Source organism: Dendrobates tinctorius, unplaced genomic scaffold, assembly GCF_039654945.1.
Source record: "Dendrobates tinctorius isolate UK_male_01 unplaced genomic scaffold, ASM3965494v1 ptg000129l, whole genome shotgun sequence".
Classification (NCBI taxonomy): domain Eukaryota; kingdom Metazoa; phylum Chordata; class Amphibia; order Anura; family Dendrobatidae; genus Dendrobates; species Dendrobates tinctorius.
In genome coordinates, this window is record NW_027361797.1 from 30,032,098 (window position 1) to 30,052,395 (window position 20,298).

At 41.0% G+C, this 20,298-nt stretch overlaps 1 protein-coding gene across 2 annotated transcripts in view; it reads right to left on the bottom strand.

Moving 5' to 3' along the window:
• Positions 1-3,101: 3,101 nt before the first annotated feature.
• The window catches only part of LOC141047690 (uromodulin-like), a 42,027-nt gene continuing 24,830 nt past the window's right edge, over positions 3,102-20,298 (bottom strand). The window contains exons 8-18 of one of the 2 annotated variants that reach the window (XR_012219886.1): positions 19,958-19,972; positions 16,312-17,106; positions 16,121-16,225; positions 14,386-14,594; positions 12,251-12,408; positions 10,830-11,075; positions 9,882-10,044; positions 8,084-8,165; positions 7,362-7,424; positions 5,129-5,155; positions 3,102-3,427 (exon numbers count right to left, since the gene is read on the bottom strand). Coding sequence is in view for 1 of the 2 variants with exons in the window: in XM_073542905.1 (XP_073399006.1) it covers positions 3,366-3,427; positions 5,129-5,155; positions 8,084-8,165; positions 9,882-10,044; positions 10,830-11,075; positions 12,251-12,408; positions 14,386-14,594; positions 16,121-16,225; positions 16,312-17,106; positions 19,958-19,972 (1,862 nt within the window). In the remaining variant the exon portion in view is untranslated. The remainder of the gene's footprint in view (positions 3,428-5,128; positions 5,156-7,361; positions 7,425-8,083; positions 8,166-9,881; positions 10,045-10,829; positions 11,076-12,250; positions 12,409-14,385; positions 14,595-16,120; positions 16,226-16,311; positions 17,107-19,957; positions 19,973-20,298) is intronic. The other variant, XM_073542905.1, reaches the window with a different exon arrangement.

Consider the following 20,298-nt stretch of genomic DNA (forward strand, 5'->3'; position numbering starts at 1 on the left):
TGTTAGGATATCCATTCAGTTAGGGTCAGGGGACAGAGGTCTACACTGAAGCATAGTCTGGCGCTATCACTATTCACATAGTCCAATTCAAGACCAGAGAGACTGCTTCACTTATAATTTGAAAACACTCAATCCGATCACTGTAGGCTGTTCAGATCCGTGTAACCCAACAATTGTGTTATTATTCTGCGATAAACCATTCTTCAGACTGGAAGATACTTGATTGCAATTAGAGCACCACTCCAGAGGGGTATTTTTATTGTGCTGACCGAGTGGTGATTTAAATGTCATTCCCCTGCCCCCTGTCTTATACTCGCCTGCGGCCATCTTCATCCTTTTCCAGCATCTCTCCGGCGAAAAGTTACCTACCCGGCAACTCCAGTGTTTCAAGGAGCGGCGCCGGAAGTCACTTTTCAATAAATCTCCGAGAGCGTCAATTCAGAAGTTACAGGCACAAGAATGGGGTGGGTGGCTTACATTTAAAGCACCACTCTAGAGCTGGAAAAAAAAAAAAAAGCTGGAGTGGTGTTATAATACTGTTATATTTGTGATTGGTATCTTTCAGCAGGGAAATGGTTAGACTTAGACCACCTTCCTGTGATATATGCAACCCTGCTGGAAGAAACTAGTGTTCTACACAGTTACTGTTCCCGTATGTAGCCACATATTTTGCTCTGCCTCCTTTGTGTCACCTGATTTGTCTGCCATCCTACTTACTCAGCTATCTGCTGCTCTCCAAACCAAATGTTCTCAGTCAAGACCCACTGAACCCATCGCCTCTGATCCGGGCTGCTCACAGATATAAGGCTTAAAGCCTCCACCTCACCAGATCATTGTCCTGTTGGAAGGTTCAGTTTCGCCTAAGCGTCCTCACAGGCAACAATGATACATTTAGTAATGGGTTTTACAGAATCAAGTATCTATGAATATGACCAGAATAAATGTGAAATATTCTGAAAATAGAAGTCTGTTAGGTGATCCCAATAAAAAAGGCACAGAGATGAAACGGTGGAACAACATGGATTCCTGAAAGTCTGAGAGAGTCCAAAATTTAACAATAAAACATGAATAATATAAAGTACAAACATACACACTTATTGTGAGGTTTGCAAATGCAAAAATGCAAAACAATCCAGGAAATACAATTTTGAGCAGGGGGTTGGACCAGATAACCCAGGAGGTCCCTTCCACCTCTACCATTCTATGATTCTAAATGCTCAAAGTATAAATCTTGATCCAAACAAGTGTGTGTGCAGTAACCATATAACTAGAATCTGACTACAGTAAATATTTAAATGCTTTACAAATGGCAAGTCCAGGGTAATGGTAAACCATTATTGGCAAAATGCCAAAGATGAATGTCTGGGAGTCCAGATGTCCAATGGGTGTTTCACTCAATGTGCTTTGTCAGAGGGTGGAAGGAATACTAACTACTTACTGTGCATAGATGGTTCTGTCGTGATCTGTCATGAGATTTGGCATATCCCCTAGTGGTTATTCCGTCATACATAATTTCTAGCAGGCAATTCTCTAGACTTACCGGTATATCGGGGCATCATTAAGAGGCTGTAGGACTACTTGCTTTGTGGTGCGTTATAGTTATGCTTATAATATTGGCTTACCATTATTCAAAATTATGTTAACTAAATACCCTTATTATTACTATTATTACTACCTTCATGCAATTTTTGCAATTTTTTTTACTTTTTTATTCCAGGATATTTGTTTTGTGTTTTGCTTTTGGTTTTCTCTGTGTAAAGGTCATGTGTTCATATGCAATTACATTTTGCATGCACATTAATTTACTTTTTCTGCTCAGACCCAGTTTCTCATTTGTTTCATTGTGCATTCTGTGCATATAAGGGTGTGACCGCCCTGTTTCTGAGTTGGAAAATCCATCCTGTCTGGCCTATACTATTACTGGTGGTTCAGTCCCTCTGTCCTTGTTCACATTTACGTCACTTGACAAGTGGAAAGGTTTTAAATACAAGAGTTAGGACTGTCCCACAAGGGTTGCCGTGACGTGGCGGGATGGCTTCTACATTATTTTGATCAAAATTATGTTAACTAAATACCCTTATTATTACTATTATTACTACCTTCATGCAATTTTTGCAATATTTTTTTACTTTTTTATTCCAGGATATTTGTTTTGTGTTTTGCTTTTGGTTTTACCATTATTTTTGCATACAGTAGTCATTACCATTTGCAAGCTTATTAGCGGCTCAGTATAAATGTGAACTTATCTTTTTTAATTTGTGTTGTTTGTATTATTGTTCAGTTATGAATATATATATATACACTCAGGGATCCATGATGTTTCACCATTCTGTGTGGATTTATTTTTTTTTAGCATGTTTTAATAGTGTTTGATTTTTCATTTGCATCACTTAGTAAACCTCTTATTTATTTTTTTTAATATATTTTGGTCATATTCATTCCCATTTACTTATACCTACTTTGCTTTTGACTGTTATTGTGTCTGAACACAGTTGAGGTGGTGAATGATTGCTTGAATTCATCATGCCTTCCACACTCTACAGGTTTCCAGTGCTGGATTAAGCTAAGCAGCCCCGAGCCACCACCTTGCTTCACTGTGGGCAGGGTGTTCTTTTCAGTGTAACGCTTCATTCTTTCTACTCCAGACATGCTGCCGATCCATAGGTCTGAAAAGTGCCAGTTGTGTTTCATTCCTCCACAGAACAGAATGCTAAAACGTGTGTGGCTTATTTATAGCGTTTTGAGCATATTATGTTTTGAGATCAGTAGGGGAGTGTGTCTTGGAGTTTGGGCATGGAGATCTTCAGTGTCCAGCATGCACTTTACTGTGCAAACCGAATCCTCGTTGCCTACTGGCACTTAATCTTGCTGCAGGTCTTTTACTGTCATTCGAGGGCTTTTCACCACTGGCCTCCTCCTCAATCTCGTGGCTGCCGGTCACAGCTTCCTCTTTCTGCCACACCCAGGTAGCATAGCCCGTGTTCCTGTAACTTTGTGAATTCTGTATCTCTAGGACCATTCTATGCCTTTGTACCCTTTTCCTTGTTTACAGAGGTTAGAGAAACAATATTTGTACTCAAATAAATTCAGTAACGCAATAATGTCTTAAAGTATTTAATTAGATTGATAAACATGTCAGTAACAAAACAATGGCTACAATATTTTATCCAGTTTGCAAACAAGGAAGCGACCGCACAGAGTGAAAGGAAGAGTAAAAGGCTTTATTGTAATAAAATGATGGGAATGCGAATGAACAAACATTGTACAGCAACAAACAGTGAATGAGCACGCAGGGGTATGAGCATGGGTCTGGGTAGGAAATGGAGACCAAGTAGGTTTGTGCACCCGATCACATCCACATTTCACTACAAATTGGTTTTGAGACACAGCAGAATAATTATTATCATTGGCCAAGGCACATGTATCCCTGAAAAAAGAAAAAAATGATCGTGAGAAGAGGAACAGCGCATATAATCATTATTTCTAGTGATGCGCGAGCATGATCGTGTCCTAATCGAGTATTTTGATGTGCTCAAAAAATATGCTAGACTTCCCATGGCTGCATGTGTTCCCACAGCCACAGCACATAAAAGGATTTCCTGTCTGTTAGGCAATCCCTGCATGTGTTGCGGCTGTCGAACCGCGAGACTTTCAGCCGCGGAGACTCGAGCATATTTTTTGACCACGCCGAAAACACTTGATTAAGACACGAGCGTGATCACATACCACCTTACCCCCAGCTCGCCCACTCACCATACTGATGTAAGGCCCCATACAGATAACTGCAGTGCCGTCCTTGTCAACTGACTGCACCCTGACCATTATTAACCTATGTGAAGGTGCAAGCGATTGATTTTCCATGCAAAATGATGGTCAGTGTGAAAAAATTAGCAGACTTTGACCCAGAACAATGCATGAAGTAGCAGGCAGCGCTCGCACCCATCTGTGTTGCACATATGCAATCTGTAGACTTGGCTGGCTCTGTGCTCGGCTTTCTCCTGCAGTCCCACGGACCACGAAGGGAGCAGAGGTCAAGCATGAGCACCTTCACTCCATCAATGACAGGACTGCAGAGTCCAATTACTGGGTTCAAGGGCCCTAAGATCAATGGGGTTCTCAGCAGAACCTCAGCGCCTAGAAATGTATTCCCCATCTGGCAGATAGGGGATAAATTAATATGTTTCTGAATAGCAATAAAGCCACATTTACATGTTCAGTATTTGACCAGTATTTTACATCAGTCTTTGAAAGCCAAAATCAGAAGTGGGCGAAAAATCCAGAAGTGTTTCTATTATACTTTTCCTCTGATTGTTCCTCACCTGGTTTTGGATTACAAATACTGACCAAATACTGAGCGTGTGCATGTGGCCTTATGATGTGGTTAGGGATCGGGGTGGAGGAAGAAGTGGTTCATAATTTTTTAAAGAGCCAGATTCCACTTATAAAATATTGACAAAGTTTTTACATTTTTATTTTTGGTTTATTCAAATTATATATAAATAACAGAGATTATTTAAGGTGGCAATTAGAGTTGGTGCAAATTGCAGGACCTGGTCCATCTGTATGGTCAGTAATTTATGGCCTCTGGACGGGAGCCCCGAGAGCCACCTCCAATCTTTCGGCATCTGTGGCTGTTCTTTTGATTGGCCAATCTGGTGTGAGGTCAGCGTGACACACATGTGACATCATGCCAGGCTGGCTAATCAAAATAAGAGCAGGATTGGAGGTGGTCCTCTGGGTTCCTATCCAAGACACTCATTGCCGGCGAGATAACGGATCCTTTGTCCTGCAAATCGATTTGCACCATCTCTAGTGGCAATCTTAAGTTTAGTGCTCCTTATAAATTAAAGTAATGGAGAATCTTTTAGATGGGTCAGGATTAGCCCCAGCGCCACTGACCAGTGAAAGGGATCCAGAATTACATGTATTTTTAAATGTCCAACCGGTGACATCAATATCTGTAAACCTTGTTATTTTCTTATTTCTAGATCTCTAGGGTTACTGGCATGTATCTTACTGATATATCTTGATGGGGGATTTTATTTAAGTTACTGTATTATAAAATGCTAAATCAATTTCATAAAAAATATGATTAAAAAAAAAAAAGTGAAGTCTGATTAGAACTTACCAGCAGCGTCCGAGGTCGGTTCTTCATCTGAAAATTAAATGAAAAATAAATTTATTATAATCCTGATATAACATGAAATGAATTATATGCACATGGAAATAATATCATTTTAGAGCACAGTCACACACAGCCATATTATGGCTCTATACAATTTTTAACGCTTGGCTTCCAAATGAAAAAAATTCTGCATGATCCAATGCTCTAGAACATAGAATCACCTCTAGAATCGGTCATATACCTTGCAATACAGTGCTATACTGAGGTTCCCTATACAGTGCGGATCCATAGAGGCCAAATGCCTCTGTATAGGCTGCATGCGGCACTATCATTTGAGATTTCCAAAAATCTTTAGCAAATCCACGAATATTCCACATCCAGTGTGAGAGAAGGAGATATTTTATACCAAATTTCCATGCACCAATGCAAAAATCTGCAAATTAGCTCCATGTGGATTAGGCTTTGTATCTCCATGGCAGAAGTACTCTTGCAAATACGTGATGGATTAGCCACAGGAAATTCCATGATGTGTGAACATACCCGTAAAGGGTAATGCAGCTGAGCCGCAGTACCAGAGAATGGCCACTACACGGTGTACGGAGCTGTACGGAGCCAACGTCATACACTGTACTTCCACCAGCCACGGGACCTTCCTACAGCTAATTCTGGGAGCGCCGACTGTCAGCAGATTCCCACCAATTTCATATTGATGACCTGTCCTAGGTTATCATTACTGTACTCCTGGATATCCCCATCTCTAAATAACAGTCCTACATTTTTCAGTATCAAAACACATTGTGCGCCATTTATTGTTCATTCTACAACTTTTGCCCACAGACTATTCCTTTGCAGACGTATTGTCCACAGCATAGACTGGTATAGAAGTTTACTCCGACTCTCCTAGATAACATTGCCGTAATGAAAGTCTAATGCACCAAAATAAATAGCAGAACTTCCAATCCGATATCGTAGCACACAACAATAAAACAATTTATATTTCCATCTCTATGGCCGTAAAAAAAAGTTTTCCCATAAACAAAGTACACTTGGAATAATAATAATAAGTTCCACAATTGGATGTGTTTAAAAAAAAATGTTCCTGTGCTGGGATAATCTCATAAATGTGCCCCTGCTGTGTACTGTGTAATGGCTGTGTCTGACCGTACAGGGACATGGTCTGATCATACTACAGCTCCTGGGCAGGGGAGGAAGCAAAAGAGAGTATACAGACAGGACCGCATGGGTTTCCTTGGCAGGGAAGGAAGCAAAAGAGAGTATACAGACAGGACAGCATGGGTTTCCTGGGCAGGGAAGGAAGCAAAAGAGAGTATACAGACAGGACAGCATGGGTTTCCTGGGCAGGGAAGGAAGCAAAAGAGAGTATACAGACAGGACCGCATGGGTTTCCTGGGCAGGGAAGGAAGCAAAAGAGTATACAGACAAGACAGCATGGGTTTCCTGGGCAGTGAAGGAAGCAAAAGAGAGTATACAGACAGGAGAGCATGTGATCATAAATGATTCTTTCTGTGAGGTAGAACATGTATTTAAACAAGCAGTGAAATGTTTAATCTCACAGAAAGAAGCAGCTGTGATCCTGTGCTGTCCTGTCTGTATACTCTCTTCTGTTTTCTGTCCACCCAGGAGCTGTGGTATGATCCGACCATGTTCCTGTACGCTCATACACAGCACACAGCAGGGGCACATTTATAAGATTATCTCAGCACAGGAACATTTCATTTAAACACATCCAATTGGAACATTTTTCTTTCAAGTCCTAGCGATCAAAATGTACTTTGTTCATGGGAAAACCCCTTTAATAACAGTAGGTGGGCCAAAATATTATGTATGTAATATTTAGTATGTATGTATTTTGGCCCAGAGCTTTAATTTTATATAAACAATGGTAATTTAACTAAAAAAAATGCATGATATAAAGCTTTCATTGTTTGTTTTTTTCCAAGAATTATACAATTTTTTTTTTTTTTTTTAAGAATTATACAATTTTCTGGAGTTTTTGTTTTTTTTTGTTTGAACTTGGCACACACTTTCCAGAACTTCATAAATGTGACAGATTGTTTTATTCTTTCAGCGCCATTTATTTTATTCTACAAATTAGGAATTTAATATATAATGAATACAATTAATTTTCTTTTTTTTTTTTTTTAACCTTCTCCTGTTTTTTTTTTAATCGTGCAGAAATATTTCTTTTCAAGTGACCCGACTTCGGTCTCCTTACCTTGTCCACCATACTTTACTCTACCTGACTATGTGCTCTTACATGAAACCGTTCTTCATTGTTCTGTGGGGAAGAGCGGGGTTGGAGAAGGAGTTTTGGAAGATGCAAAGGGGAAGTGAAAAAAGTAAAAAATTAAGAAACAAAATTGTATTTTAAATGCGTTCCGTAAATTATTTCCGTATGTTTTTTTTTTTTTGCAGGAAATATGATGCAAATAATATGAGAAGATCATTTGATGAATTATTTTTCGTAGAAAGTGAACATATGAGCTGAATAAGGGAATAGGCCAGGACAGTGAATAAATAATATAATTATATTAAAAACATACTGTATATTATGTTTTCTTTGCTAAATCTATGACTTGCACATAGACTTCATTAATCTATATTGTGTAGAAAGTGATACTTACATGGAAATAGCAGAAACCTACATTATAGGCATTATATAATTCTAGATTATTGTATATTATTATTGACAGTTTATTAAAGATATTAATTTGTTTCACAATAATGTTAATTCTCCCATTTTTACACCAATATCTATTATGTTATAATTACTATTAGTGATGTACGTCTTTCGCACTCAGTTTAGTGACATTTTTATACTTCAATTATATATATATATTTTTTATACTTTTGGACGTCATTACAAAACTCAACATATTTTCCCTTCTGTTTTGTGGCGAGACGGCATTTTCTGGCAGATTTTGTTTCAGCACTTACCTGCTGCAACTATGGGTCCATAGGCTAAAACAAACCCATTATCATCACTCTGAGCAAAAGATGAGCGGACACCAGAACATGACTGCAAAATTAAATTAAAAAAAAAAGCGCATGTCATATTTACCGGTTAATTCAGTGATGTAAATGAACAAATAGCGTAGTAAGCACTGTAAAATGTTTGCTTTAGTGATATTATTCTTATATTCCGCTGGATCAAGTCTCAGCTACTTTCTACGGGGGCATTTAGCTGGAGGGAGGTGATAGTGTAATATTTTTATCACCACTAGGGGGAGCTCACTGCATATGAATTTATTGTTGAATACAATGGTTGCAGTGAGCTCCCCCTAGTGGCAGCTGCAGGCAGCAAAAAAAAAAAAACTCTTAGGGTACCGTTACACCTAGCGATGCACCAGCGATCCCGACTAGCGATATGACGCAGTCAGGATCGCTGGTGCATCGCTGGGTGTTCGCCAGTGAGCTGCCACTCAGGCAGATCTCACCAGCGACATCGCTGGGGACGGGGATCGCTACTTACCTGTCAGACGCGGTGATCCTGCGTCCTCCCGCCCAGCTCCACGCGTCGCTCGTCGTCACAGCAGGAAGCGCCGCAGGAAGCTGACGACGAGAAATGGTCCAGCAGTTTCTCGCGCGATCAGCGATTACCAGCGGGGGAGCCGGTCGGAGGTAAGTATCACCTGCAGCGATATCGCTAGCAATATCGCTGCAACGTCACAAAATCGGTGACTTTGCAGCGATATTGCTAGCGATATCGCAGTGTGTAACGGGGGCTTTAATGTAAGAAAAAAAACAAAACCCATAATTTGGAGTTTAGTGCCAGAAAACTAAAGATCCAGTCTATGAAAAGAATTATGGAGTGTGGATAAGATGCTGCTCCAAACCAGCACCATTAACCCCTTCTTCATTCCAAAGTGATAATCCCCACATTCAGTATTTATATTATAGAATATTAACTTTTAAGTAGTAATCCACCCTAGATCTCCAAGGATAGTTAGACCACCATGTATATTAATTTTAAACCCCTTGTAGTCTTAGATGAAATATATAAAGTAAAAAAAAAATGGCAGAGGGGGTTACATGATATTTGGGAGTAACACATTAGATAGTTGTGCATCTCATGTAATCACGTGAATGACCCCCTATGTAAGCCTGTGTGCAATTAGAATACTAGGCAGCCCCCACGGATGTCTAGTGGGTTAGTGAGTGATTGTTTTAGGCTGGGGTCACACTTTCGAGAAACTTGGACGAGTCTCGCGTCTTAATACCCGGAACTCGGACGGGAGCGCTCAGCTGCATAGAAATACATGCAGCCGCACACTCCGGTCCTGAGTGCTGGCGGCAGTGCCGGGTATTGAGACTCGTGCGAGATTTTTCGCAAGTGTGACCGCGACCATATTAGTATTTTTCACCCCTGCTGCCTACATATTTATCATGGATGACCCTCTGCATCCTGGTGTGCCTTTGTGTCTGAACCTGGTATTGCTGCTTTTTTGTGAATTTCATTGATGCTTTTTATTGATTTTTTGTATTCTTTTTTTTTTTTTTAAGTGAATTGTTGATGAAATCCATCAGCCTGATCCTTATCTCCCCAGATCTCTGCCATTAGCAGAGGTGAAAAGCCCCATACATATTAGATGATCGCAGGGTCTCGCTGAAATGGTCCGGATTAGGTCAGCTTAGGACTGCAGAACGGGCACAATGGGCCTACGTCCTAAATCAGCAGGATGGCTTATGAGATTTACTGAAGCTATGAAGCATTCTAAGTAGAGCGGTCACTCACAGGTTTACATCTGTCCCTGGTGGTATCACAGATATATGCTTCGCAGTGCAGAAACACCGACTCGTAATCGCCAACAAATTTAAACATCTGAACAGAGAAGCGTCCTCCCGTGGAGACACCGTTTTCCTTGATGTGGACGGTTCCATCTCTTCGGTTGGGGCATCTGTTTAAAAGATACTAATCAGACAGACGACGAGCAATCCAAGCACTCTCAGAACTGACTCATTGCTAATATTTCCCAATTTTTAAACGTCTATCATTATTTAATTATTATGCTTTGCGTATATATCGCCATTAATTCCACAACCCTTTACAAACATTATCACCACTCTTCCCATTGGGGCTCACAATCTACATTCCCTATCAGTATGTCTTTGGAGTGTGGGAGGAAACTGGAGTACAGGGAGGAAACCCATGCAAACACGGGGAGAACATACAAACTCCCGGCAGATGTTGTCCTTAGTGGGATTTGAACCCAGGACCCCAGCGCTGCAAGGCTGCAGGTGCTAACCACTGAGCCACCGTGCTGCTCTAATTAGGATTTTATTATCATTATTAATACATGCACGCCTTTAAAAGCCTCAGTACAATAAATTGGCACCACCAAGGATCCCCTATGGTGTCCCATTCCAGGGGCAGACACACCATTGGTGCAACCTGTCCAGCCGCACAGAGGCCCTAGAGGTAAGGGGGCCACTACCACCTCCAAAGCAACAAGGAGCTTCTCTCATAAACCCATAAAGGGCCGCTTTATGAGGAGCTACCGGACTGCTAGGGGCCCATGGACTGTTCTTTGTGAAGGAGCCTCCTCTCTGTACCACATATAATAGATAAACCTGCAATCACGCTGGTGATGGTTATAGAACGTACCATAGATCATTTCATAATCTTTTTCTTTTCCTACATAATATTTGGGCTGTATCTACATTTTCTTTTTCTTAGACGTACCTGTTTTTTATTATATAATATTTCAGCGGATCATAGAAATTCCTTGTCGGAGTCGCAAAGCAGTTCTTCATCACCACCACAAACTGATCCGTGTTTTCACCTTCAAGAGTGACGGCGACATACAGCGTGGCTTTGGTTGACAGCGTAATCTCATGATCTTTATAAGGGGATATGTAATTCTCATTTTTATACAGGGTCATCTGTGCTTTGAATTTTCCAGTTCCTTCAATGTTCAGAATCAGTGAACTGCCCAAAAAAAAAAAAAAAAACAACATTTTTGACCCTGAAAATCACAAACTAATCAATGAGTGGTAATACAAAGACGTATCGAAATCTTGGAGCCCAACCGAAGGAATAAGTTCAGTACTGAGGACTGTTATATGCGCTCTATGACATACAAATGATAATTAACGCTATGTAATCATTAAAGCATAGCCGTCATTTTAATTTTTATTTAATAAATCAATAGTGCACATGAACATAAGCATCTTTGTAATTCATGTTATCAGACGAAGCTGCTTCTTTCTCAGCAAAAATTGATCAAAATTCTCAAATCTGAGATTAAACCTGTAGTCAGTGACGATAGATTATCCCATTACTGAGATAGGAGATGGAGGTTGTTATGACAGTTACACTTTAAGGCTAATTCAGAAAATCATGCATGAAAGAAAACCAAGTTCTGGGCACTTCTCCTACCCAATAAGGATTCCGGTGGAGTGAGATGATTTCCAAGAGAAAAACAATAGTAAGTATTTAACGCCAAAAATACATGTAATTTATTTGATAAAAAGTAAATAAAAACACAACGTGTTTCGCCTAGCCAGCCTTCATCAGGTATATCATGATAACACCTGATGAAGGCTGGATAGGCGAAACACTGCATTTTTAACTACTTTTTATAAAATAAACCACATGTATTTTTGGAGTTAAAAACTGTTGTTTTTTTCTTGGAAATCATCTCACTCCACCAGAATCCGCCCAGAACTTGGTCTTCTTTTGTGCATCAATTCCATGTTGGAACCCTTATAAGGATTATTCCATGGCTCACCATGTTGGCAGCAAACCTGTGCCTGTTTGCACAGCTCTAACAGGTGAGCAGTATTACTTTTTCACCTCAATTGCTTCCAAAACTTTTCTAACACTACACTCCCTTATTTCCGCTCTCAACTCTAGGTAACACTCCATAATTCATAATATCAGCATAACCTAAAAAAAACAAATGACTATGTGGCTCTAATGTGTAAGAAGCTGCTGGAAAATCCCAGTGAGCACAATAATATTCATTAAAATACTGTTGCACAATGGCGCATATTGGTGTAATATATTTCATTGTTACTAATATTATTATTGATGAAATGTTGAACATTAAAATATAATCAAATAAAAGTAGTAATAAAATAATAAGTGCAGAATGCCATTACCTCACAACTGGTTTCAGTGTGTTCTGCAGAGTCAGCTGTAAATCCAGTGGATAAGTACACGAAAATCCCAGCTGAACTTCATAATTCCTTACAATGATCTGGTCTGTCTTCATTTGCACAAACATCGTATTTTTGTACGTTGCATGTGTTCCATTAGTCTAATAAAAAAAAGAAAAGTTAAATGGGAACTGTAACAAGCAACCTTACATAAATCAATAGCACAGGTGATTATACAGAACTTAAAGAGTTAATAATATATATAGCGTTAGACTATTCTGCTTCTTTTTCCACTTATGAGTCACTTATTTCCCTGTTTTTGCCTCCTGAATTCATTATACACTCTGAATAATAATAGCTCATCTCCATCTCGCTTGAGACAACATGTACTGCCAGCAAAGTGAGGTATCAGGTTACACCTATTACAATCTATAGAGAGGGGAGGGAAGAGGAGCAGAGTGAGAAAACAAGCAATAGTAGACACAGAAATATAGTGTTGAGCTTTCTAATATGTTTGGGGTTTTTTAATCTCACATCAGATATGGATTCGCATCTACACTGCTCAATACTGCTGTATAATTTCCTCCATCCTGCTGCTTCTATCTGTGCTAACTAATGAAAGAAGATGAAATACCCTTTGTGTATTGTCTGTGGAAGATATTATAGCAGCTAATTTCCTCCCATAAGCTCAGAGTCGATTGCAAATATAGATAGAACCTGAGATGGGAAACCTAGTGACAATGTTGGATACAGGTCATCAATAATCAGTAAAGTTACTTGTATAAATACCTTTTAAAGTTTATCTCAATTATAACCAGAAGCATCTATCACTTTTCCATTGGATAGGTAATAAATGCTAGATTGGTAACTGACGGTTTAGAATTCTTCCAAAATAACTGGAGAATTGCATACTTCCAGGCAGGAGTAAGCAAGTCTTCTGACAAAGTTCTCTGTACAATGGCACTTTACTTGCCTGTGGATGCAAACAGTAGTGGACATTCCCAACAGAGGCAGAACTTTGTTACAATCCCTGAAGAATCAAGTAAAATCCAGTAAAAATGGTCTTTATAATATTTCTATATATGAAGCAACCACTTTCGTGAGGTCTCTTTTTAAGGAGGACCGGCCACTTGCTCAAAAAAATGTAAATGTTTCTAATCCCTGAGATCCTCTGATTTGGCTGCTCTTTTCCATTTTCTGCTGCGTTGTTCCATTGCAGAGCTATTGACAGGTTTTTTTGGAGCGCCGTATGTGAAATCTCTGCTTGCAGTCTAACTGGGCATCTCTTCAGAGTCATTTCTAGGGCCGTGTGTTTCCACCCCTCCCTCCCAAATGCTGCCAATCACAGATCAGCATCATCTGAGACTTATGGACTGCTAAATCAGCTGCAGAGCTGTGATTGGCAGTGTCTGGGAGAGAGAGGTGAAAGCGCATGTTGTGGGAAGAAACATCCTGCTGAACTACAAGCAGAGATTTCACATACTGCACTCCAGAAGAAACAAATGTGGATATCTCGGCAATGGAGTGTCGCAACACAAAATGGAAAAGAGCATCAGAATCAGGGGACCCCAGGAATTTTTGCTAGGTATTTCATTCAATTTTTCTGAGCAACCCTCATAGCACTGCTTAGAGATAAACGTTAGTGAATGTCTGACACAATATTTTAAGCAAAGGGTCATTCATATTCGTGAATGTGAGTTCTTAAAGTTGTGTCAGGTTCTCAGTAACAGCAAAGCCAATAGGTTGAAATAGTTCAATGCAACCAATGTTTCATTCCTAAAAAGAGTGGTGGTTATTGTCAGAAGTCTTATACATATGATATTCTCACGCACACACAAGTCAAGCTAACATGATGCCTCCAAAAAACATGCCACAATGGTGCCTTCCCCTTTACGATACACCATATTGTTGGTCACAGTACCCCAATGACAACGTTAGCCATAGTTATCTTGTTGGTGCCGAATAGGGATCATCTACTAGTACAAACTACAATTTCCCTGCAGAATTACCTATAAAGTGCCCTTTTCACCAAAAAATTGATGTCTGCTTGTGAGTAATTTATCAGAAGGATGTAGTTGTCTTTTGGCGGAAATATTTTTTTTTTATGATTGGCAAAGACACTGTATGAGCGTACTTACGATCACGCGGTTCCCACATGCTCCATCCTGCAGAGAAGTAGAAGTAAGAATAATTCCGGTGTTGTTCCCCTCTGTAAAGCCAACACAGTTGCCATCCAGGAGGTGGATATGGGTCACATTAAGGTGAAGACTTCTCAGCTGACACGTGTGAAAAGAAGCCGTGATTTCCTGCGTACCACACACTAGGTCAAGGCCCAGGTCATCAATATCTATAGACAGAAATATGGAATAATGGGAATTTATAAAAAAATATTTACCATACTATTTCCTTACCATAGACCAACAGATTCTGCAATGATCTCTCACAATCACTTGTAACATAAGGTCATAATGGTTACAGCTTTCACTGAACTCTGTGGCAGAGATTAAAATAGCCACCACCACTTCGGTGAGATGAGGAGCAATTTGCCTTCCTCGCGCACAAAGTTCCTGTTCTCAAAATTACATCTGGTAGAGTAGCATTTTCCCTGACCATCAGCCTTCTTCCATTGGGAATCTAAGTGGGAACATTTCTCCTTGCGGAGAGTGCCAGTCAGACGCCTCTCCCCTAGCCAGATAAAATCTCCTGCTTTGCACTGAAGAGGGGCAAAACCTCGAAACACCTGTCTGCAAATGGAGCTCCTGGTTTAACGTCTTATCCTGAGGCATGTGGCAAGGTTCGTTAAATGGTCGATATTGACTTTAAATGTGCGCGAAAAGTTGTCTCCAGCGACCACAGGAAATGAGATTCTTAAAACTTGACGTTTATTTGATCATCATATTGAAAACCGCAGATATGGGCAATCACAATGAAAGGAAAATCCCACATGTTTCGACCTACATGGTCTTAATCATGGATATTGGCTTTTAGGATTCCTGCACCCTATAGGTCAGTGTTTCTCAACTCCAGTCCTCAAGACCCACTAACAGGTCAAGTTTTCAGGATATCCTTAGCATTGCACAGGTGATTTCAACACCTGCTCAAGCATTAATTCCATCACCTGTGCAATACTAAGGAAATCCTGAAAACTTGACCTGTTAGTGGGTCTTGAGGACTGGAGTTGAGAAACACTGCTATAGGTGGTGCCAGAGATCAAGTCGACTTCCTTCTGAATAAACTATTTGCACATTAAAGAACAGGAGGCAGTGCAGTCCGCGAGGAAGGTTGTACTAACGAGAGCAAGAGGCGAAACTCTAAGGGCTCATTCAGTTGTCAATGATTTTATCATATGAGAAAATCGGTCTGAGTTTCATCGGTGATCAGAGTTTGATCAGTGTCAGTTTTTACCATCAGACTTTGCTCTGAGTTTCATCACTAGGATGAAAACTAAACAAACCAAAACTATCTTTTCCTATCAGTCTGTGAAAAACAGACAGCTTGCATGTGGCATCCAAGTGCAGTCTGACTTTTTTCACAATCCTATAGACGTGCATTCCCTCTTTTAATCCAACACGAAAATCAAAATCGGACCGGTCTCTACTATTCTGCAAAGATAATTCGTTCCCCAAAATGAAAAATCACGGCCCCATTCACTCTTATAGGTTTGCGTGCTATCCGTGAACGACATAGAAAACACTTGTAGGCAAATAATGGATGTGTGAATGAGCCTTACTACTTATTTAATAGTAAGCGCCACAAAATCATGTCCCTACACATTTGTTAGAATAAAGATAAAGTTGCCGACCCCTATAATGTATATAAATGTAATATTTGTTTTATACGCTCACGCAAACCGTATAAATCAGTTTTACATACCGTCAACTTCAGGTCCATATTTACAGGCACATGTGTACTTCCCATCAATCATTCTGCATTTTTCATCTTTTGTACAGGGACAAGCGCCTTTCACAGTAGAAGGGTCTAAAATACAGGAACATAAAAATCAAAAAAGATTCAAGAAAATAAAAAAATAAAAATTGGTGTACATCGCTATGAAGATACTGTACCTGTGCAATAAGCCATGGTGCAGAATGGGACTTCAGGTATGTTGTACACATGGTATCCTTCAGGGCATGCCTTGATTTGGAGCGTAGTTGACCAATAACAACAGTCACCTCCCCAGTGACTACAGGCGGTACGGTTTACAATGCCTTCTCCCTCTAAGGGATGGGATTCATTTACCCACATCGGGGCTTCTGTATGGCACTGATATTCTGGAACACAAGTTTCTGGCATCCGAATGCCTCCAGTGCCTATAAACCTGTACCAACCGGATAAGCCGGTATCGCAGTTATAACCATACCCACTGTCGATGCTTCTCCAAGGTTGGTCAAGTGTGGTATAATTAGTACAAGGGTCAAAACAATTAAAATATCCTTTAGACTTCGCACAGGCCATTCCTTGACTACAAACGCCGGTCATGCATTCATTCAGTTCACAGTCTTTGCCATTTCCGTAGTAGCCATATGGACACGAACACTTGTAGCCGCCAACATAGTTTGTACAGTTTGCAAGTGGGTGACAAGAACTGAGATTTCGGTGAGAACATTCGTCAATGTCCACACAGATACCTAAAGAGTTCTTGGTTAACCCACTTGGACATTCACATCTGTAGGACCCGTATGTGTTTACACAGACACTAGAGCAGTTGTTGGACCAAGAATAGGCACATTCGTCAATGTCGGAGCACTGAAATCCATCGCCGATTAACCCTTTCTTACAACGGCACTCTTTCCACTGTTTGCTTTTCAAGAACACTTCACATGTTGCATTAGGGTGACATTCAGAGCAGTTCATGGTAGCTAAGAAAAAACAAAAAGTAATTCATGCAACTTAATATTCTCCTGGGGTAGTTCTAAAACTGTAATGCATATTTTAGGATGATAGCTGCTAATCTTTAGGAAAGTGGAAAGGTCAAGACTTTTCGATAAAGAATAGATCATCCATATATGAAAATCTTCGGTTTTATAAAACTAATGATATTTAGAGTATTTGTGATGTGCGTTATTACTGTGGCGCCCCTGAGGGTCCAGTCGCCACAGAGGTACTGCACCTCCTCCTGAGGTGTGGTACCCCACCATCCAGGTAAGGTGGAGACACCTGACTACGCTCCAACACCTGCATCCCACACAACACAGTAGTGTAGCAAAGTACCCTTTGGTGGCTCCCTGCTTGGAACACAAAGCATGCTGGGAGGCGGGTGGAGTTTAGTTTGCACCAAAAGAGCGGGAAGAGTTCAGGATTTAGTCAGTCTGACGGAGTCAGAGGAGGAGAGAAGATCCCGAGTGGGATGGAGGGAAGGAAGTGCTGCAGCCGACCTCAGTGACCTGGGTCCGCTGGCACAGGAAAGGGACATTGATAGAAAACCTGACTCTCTCCATAAGAAGGAAAGGATTTGTATGGAACGTGAGGAGAAGAAAGGAACTAAGGACTAGGGTTAGAGCAGAACCCTTCCCCGGTTCACAGCGCAAGGCCGGGGTCCGGTCCCCGAGGTTGTATGGATACTAATGGTCCTGCAGCAGACACCGGAGGAATAGAAGTTGTGACCACTTTATTCCCTCACCAGACTTGGGGGCACAACAGCATCGTGAGTGAGCCGGGACTAGGTAGTAAGGAGTCCCCGAAGCAGGCTACAGCTGTCTGCCGTACAAGTAGCGTTCATAGGAACATCTGACAGGAGCAACTCCAGTGTAACTCAGTACTGTGAGTACTTCACTCTAGGCGCTAAGAGGGAGACGTTCAGAAAAGGCACATGTTGGCGGAGTGTTGGAAAGGAAGATTTCATCTTGCCTGGAAGTTGGCTGAGCTCCTGACCCGGAGGACACAGCATGGATGCGGGCCCTTGTACCACAACAGACTGAGTAAAGCTTTGGAACTACATGCCCTGGTGTCCTCCACTTATTCCTGCGTCAACTTACTCAGCACTGCTACGTCCCCCCCGCGCCTGACACTGCACCATCTACGTGTCACTCCACCTTCACTGCCCTGGGACTACAGCCCTGCCTGTGGAGGGCTATAACATCCTTGCTGCACCGCACCATCTGTCCCAGAGGATCTGTCTGCAGCGTCGGCTTAACATCTTCATTGCTGAACACCACAGGTGGCATCACGAATCATTCATAAACTTCAATCAACATATGAACACTGAATGTTTCCCCTTTTACAATGGGCACCCAGGGCCACGGGCTGGGTCCCAGCTACCGTGACATCTCTCATTGAAGCTTATCGGGCCCGGTACTGAGTACCCCACAGCCCTGGGAGGGCGACCCATTACTAATTAGAGACGTGTTCTGCCCAGGAACAGGTAGTTACTAAGGACAGTTAGTGTTAATGGTTGGGACTAGCCTATGGTGGAAGGGGCTAAAATGAAAGGACAGAGACCGTTTTCTGTCAGGAAGGCAGATAGGGCCTAGCTTGCAGCTAGAGCAGACCTTTGGTCTGAGAACTCAGTAGAGCTGCATGAATTGGGAGTCCCCAACGTGGAGTCCGAGGCAACGGATAGCGAGTGTTAGAAGGAGCGATTGATTCTCTGGATACAAGATCTGGAGCAGGAGGCCTAGCGTGACGATACAGAGTTATCAAACAGTCAAGTGATGGAGCAGCGCTGAGAAGGAAAGCGGGATGAAAATAGCAAGAGTGCCCTGGGTGGTAATTCCAAGGTGTCCACAAGCAGAGATGCTAAGTGATGGCCATAGTGGCATAAGGACATGGAACCGTGGGTTGAACAATAGGACTCTCGCCTACTGGTTAGCAGTTCTGTTGTAGAAGACTAGGGAAGCTCCTGAAGTGTTGTGGTGAAGATAGAAAGAGAGAGACTAAAGGACAGAGAGAAAAGCAAGCTCAGGAAGGAACGGAAGGTGTATGAAGGAAGATGTCATATGTTCTAAGAGAAATGTCCATGAAGTGTTGCACCCAATTTGCCCCATACATACTCCTCCCTTTGTTATTGTTCAGTAATAGACAGCTTATGTTTCGTTGGTGGACTCCCTCATTTAACTTTACAACATCTGGTCCTGGCCAGCCAAAGTCACCGACATCAAGTGGTCTGCAAGGGCACAGCATCCAGCCAGGACCCCCAATTTCCTGTAGCGTGCCACAGCATAGAATACAAGTACCTCACCCATGGCTGCCGCCCCGTTACACCCCCATAGACTATTATAAGTACGAGTGCTATCCGTGAAAAACATGGATAGCACTTCTACAAAAACAACATATGCCTGAATGAGCCATAATAGTCATATTGAAAAAAATGTATACAGTCTTTTTTTGTCTTGTCCCCTACATGAAATATTCAATATAGAAAAGGAGAAGGTATACAACAAATGAATGGCGGTCTAGAGAGACAAGCTCAACGTGAATGCAGTCTTTAGACTTGTGATTAAATCAGAAAATAAGCATTCAGAAGTTAACTACAAAGGGGAAGATTTTCATAATCATCACAAAGTCGGAGTGCTTTATTACACAAATGCGCTGGCTTTATTACAAAAGTCCAAAAATGAGTATTCGGAAAGTGTCGCTTTTACCCGTAGATGGTGTTTTTAAAATGAAGACCTCAAAGCAAAAACCACATTAAAGAATGGTAAACCTGTGTGGGCGCCATCATGGTGAAGTGTATTATATCTAATTTATGCTGGGAACATGATAGTTACTCACCTGAAATGTTTGTTGCTGAAAAGGAAGAGAGAGAAAAAAAATTATCCATATATATTATGAATACTTTGACCTTAAATATAGGAGTATATACGTAACTTTAAAAATAAAACGTGCTTTAATAAAATAAAAAAGAAAGTGTGTTGGTCTTCAACAGCTGAATGACATTAGGGCTCTTCACAATAGTGTCACTTCTTGTGTTTAGAATGGATTTATAACTGCTCTGATGGATCTTTTTTTCTAGTGAATCTAAGTGGATCTTAAATGACCCGTGCACATGACCGGATTTTCGGACTAAGTATGATCTGATAACCGTCAGACTGAACTTGGTTAAATGATATTCT